The sequence below is a fragment of the Papaver somniferum genome, unplaced genomic scaffold (assembly GCF_003573695.1).
Source record: "Papaver somniferum cultivar HN1 unplaced genomic scaffold, ASM357369v1 unplaced-scaffold_107, whole genome shotgun sequence".
In the NCBI taxonomy this organism is placed as follows: domain Eukaryota; kingdom Viridiplantae; phylum Streptophyta; class Magnoliopsida; order Ranunculales; family Papaveraceae; genus Papaver; species Papaver somniferum.
Window position 1 is genome coordinate 13,751,783 of NW_020619603.1, and position 2,528 is coordinate 13,754,310.

Genomic DNA, 2,528 nt, shown 5'->3' on the forward strand with positions numbered 1-2,528 from the left:
AATGTGCGAATTACTGACTCAAAACTAGTCATAAAAATCCAAGGTGACCAGATTTGTGGTACAAAAACCCCACTCAAATATTGGGATTCATTAAAATTCCAAATTTGTGGTACAAAAACCCACTCAAATGTTGGGATTCATTAAAATTCCATCTTAAATTAAATTATACAAAACCCCCAAAATTTTAAAAACTTGATACAAAAACTCCAAATTTCAAAATTGGTTTCATCAAATTTTATGATGAAACCAAAAATTGGTTTCGTCAAATTTTATGAGGTTTCATCAAATTTTATGATGAAACCAAATTTTGGTTTCATCAAAATTTTGTTTTTTGGGATTTTTGTGTTAGTTTTGATTTGGCGGGTTTTCTGTGGATGGATAGTGACTCCTTTGGAGTTATAACTCGCGTACCGGTTACTGACTAGCTCATTAGGGTAAGATGCCATATATACATGGGATCCATTGTCGTCCAATACAAAGGCATACCAGCAATTCTGCGGCTAATACCTAGAAATTTATAAGCAGTCATACACTGCGTCAAAAATGTCAAAATACTTCCAAATCATCGCAGTAGTGGCTAAGTTTCCTTGCAAAGATACAGCCTTCCCTTGGACATCGACAATAACATTATTTGAAAATAAACAATGACGTTATCAATTAACTGATGTTAAGCAATAAGAACAAAAACCAATAATCTACTAAAATATGCATCACGGTATCCCACTCTGATATTAGATTAAAAGAAGGCACATATAACAATAAATAAACCTAAGGAAAAAAAAAACACTCCTGTTCAGTAAAAGCAAATTGGATAGGAATACTCAAATAGACAATGTCAATTGAAAGTTTCTTTGGAGGGATAATGTCAATTGGCATTAGAATTTCGGATAGTTTTTCGCTATCGATTTTCAATATGCACCCAGAGATCTCATGCATAATCACGGCTTTTTCGCTTCTTAGTTTTAACTGACTCCACTGTTTTTGCATTTCCTTCTCCTAGTTCTTTCAACGAACCAAACGTATTCCTGTGAGGGGAAATTTGACAAAATTGCTCCTTAAAAGGCACCAATATCTTTTTCAAGGTAGAAGATTTTGCGTCATAAATACTGAGAAAGCTCAAACTGTAAGTTAAGACATCGCCGCTCTTCGTAAATGCTAATGGTATGCTATATACATTAGTAAACACTTTACTCCAACCCAGTGAACGGTGTTCATCCAGCTCTTTCATGGAATAATTATCATTATTCTTTTTGTATACCCATATGTCAGAAGACACGTACTGTCTACTAACTGAGCAGAAATGTCTATCTGCACAGAATAAAAACCCACCCAAAACTCCTACTACTAAATAGTTGCACGCTATTGGCACAAGAGGTGGTGAAAGATGCTCACAAAATTTTTCATCAGCCAAATCAAAGACCAGAATCATCCTTCTTGCTCTTGCTCTTGCATTGTGCATCCAATGAAGAGCTCCATTCACAAAGACTCCATGTCCTTCGTAAACATAGTTAAATTCAAGCTTGAATTGTCCAATGTTTCTCCAGCCATTTCCACTGCCAAGGGTGTAAACAATAACCTCTACAAACTTGGGCACCTTATACATTAAAACAACTTTGTACTCACCGGTTGAAGGCAGATAACCAAATCCAAACCACCTTTGCTTAATCCGATAAAAATTAATCGTAGGTTGAGGAAGAAAAACGTACTCTTTTGTCATAGGGTTATACATAAAAATATTCTCTCCCACAGCCCGTAGACATATCAAACCATTAAACGAACCAACATAGTTATATTTATAGTTCTGGATTGGAGGTGTTAGAATGATATTTTTGAAATTATCAATGGGTTTATTATGATTCTCAACATATTCAAAATAGTAGAGCTTTTTATCCTGGGCCAAGGCAAGAAAACCCAGCTTACCGGAATCAGTAGAATAAGCTGCTGTTGCAGAATGATTGATGAGACGATTTGTGTGCATCTTATAGAACAGTGGATGCTTAATGAGGTCTCTCCATGTCTTGGATACCAATTTGCAATCCAGAACTGTTTCAGCCGGTAAACAAGTAAGAACATCCGATATGATCTCTGCCGGAAGATTGTTTAAATTATCCATGAAACCCCTTTCTTGTCGAAGAAAGCAGAACTCTCGTAGAGATTGGTGGTATTGTGTAGGGCTGCACAAACCCGACTCAACCCACCGACCCAACCCACACCCGCCTGAAATTACTCACACCCGACCCAACCCACCTAGGAGCGGGTCGACTATGGGTCACAACATCAAAACCCATAGTATTATGGGTCGACTATTGGTCAAAGCTTCCCTCACCCGACCCAACCCACCCACCCACCTAAATATTTCTTAGTTAATATTAATCCTTAGATTACCTATCCTAGATGAATCACAGCCGTTGAAGTAGTGATATATAATGCCTAAACCTAAATCGCTAACTTCACTTCAGTCTTCACTTCTTCAATCACTTCCTTGAATAGTCTTTTATCTTTTGAGCTTCGAACAATTGAACTCATTT

General features: G+C 36.9%; 1 protein-coding gene across 1 annotated transcript; it reads right to left on the reverse strand.

Annotated features, from left to right (window-relative positions):
• Positions 1–928: 928 nt before the first annotated feature.
• On the reverse strand, positions 929–2,113 carry LOC113328132 (F-box/kelch-repeat protein At3g06240-like). The gene has a single exon (XM_026575223.1). The coding sequence runs from the start codon at positions 2,111–2,113 to the stop codon at positions 929–931; it is 1,185 nt and encodes a 394-aa protein (XP_026431008.1).
• Positions 2,114–2,528: the final 415 nt, after the last annotated feature.

Bases quoted from the DNA above. Each gene is read 5' to 3' on its own strand.
- LOC113328132 (XM_026575223.1), bottom strand. From the start codon at position 2,113: ATGGATAATTTAAACAATCTTCCGGCAGAGATCATATCGGATGTTCTT.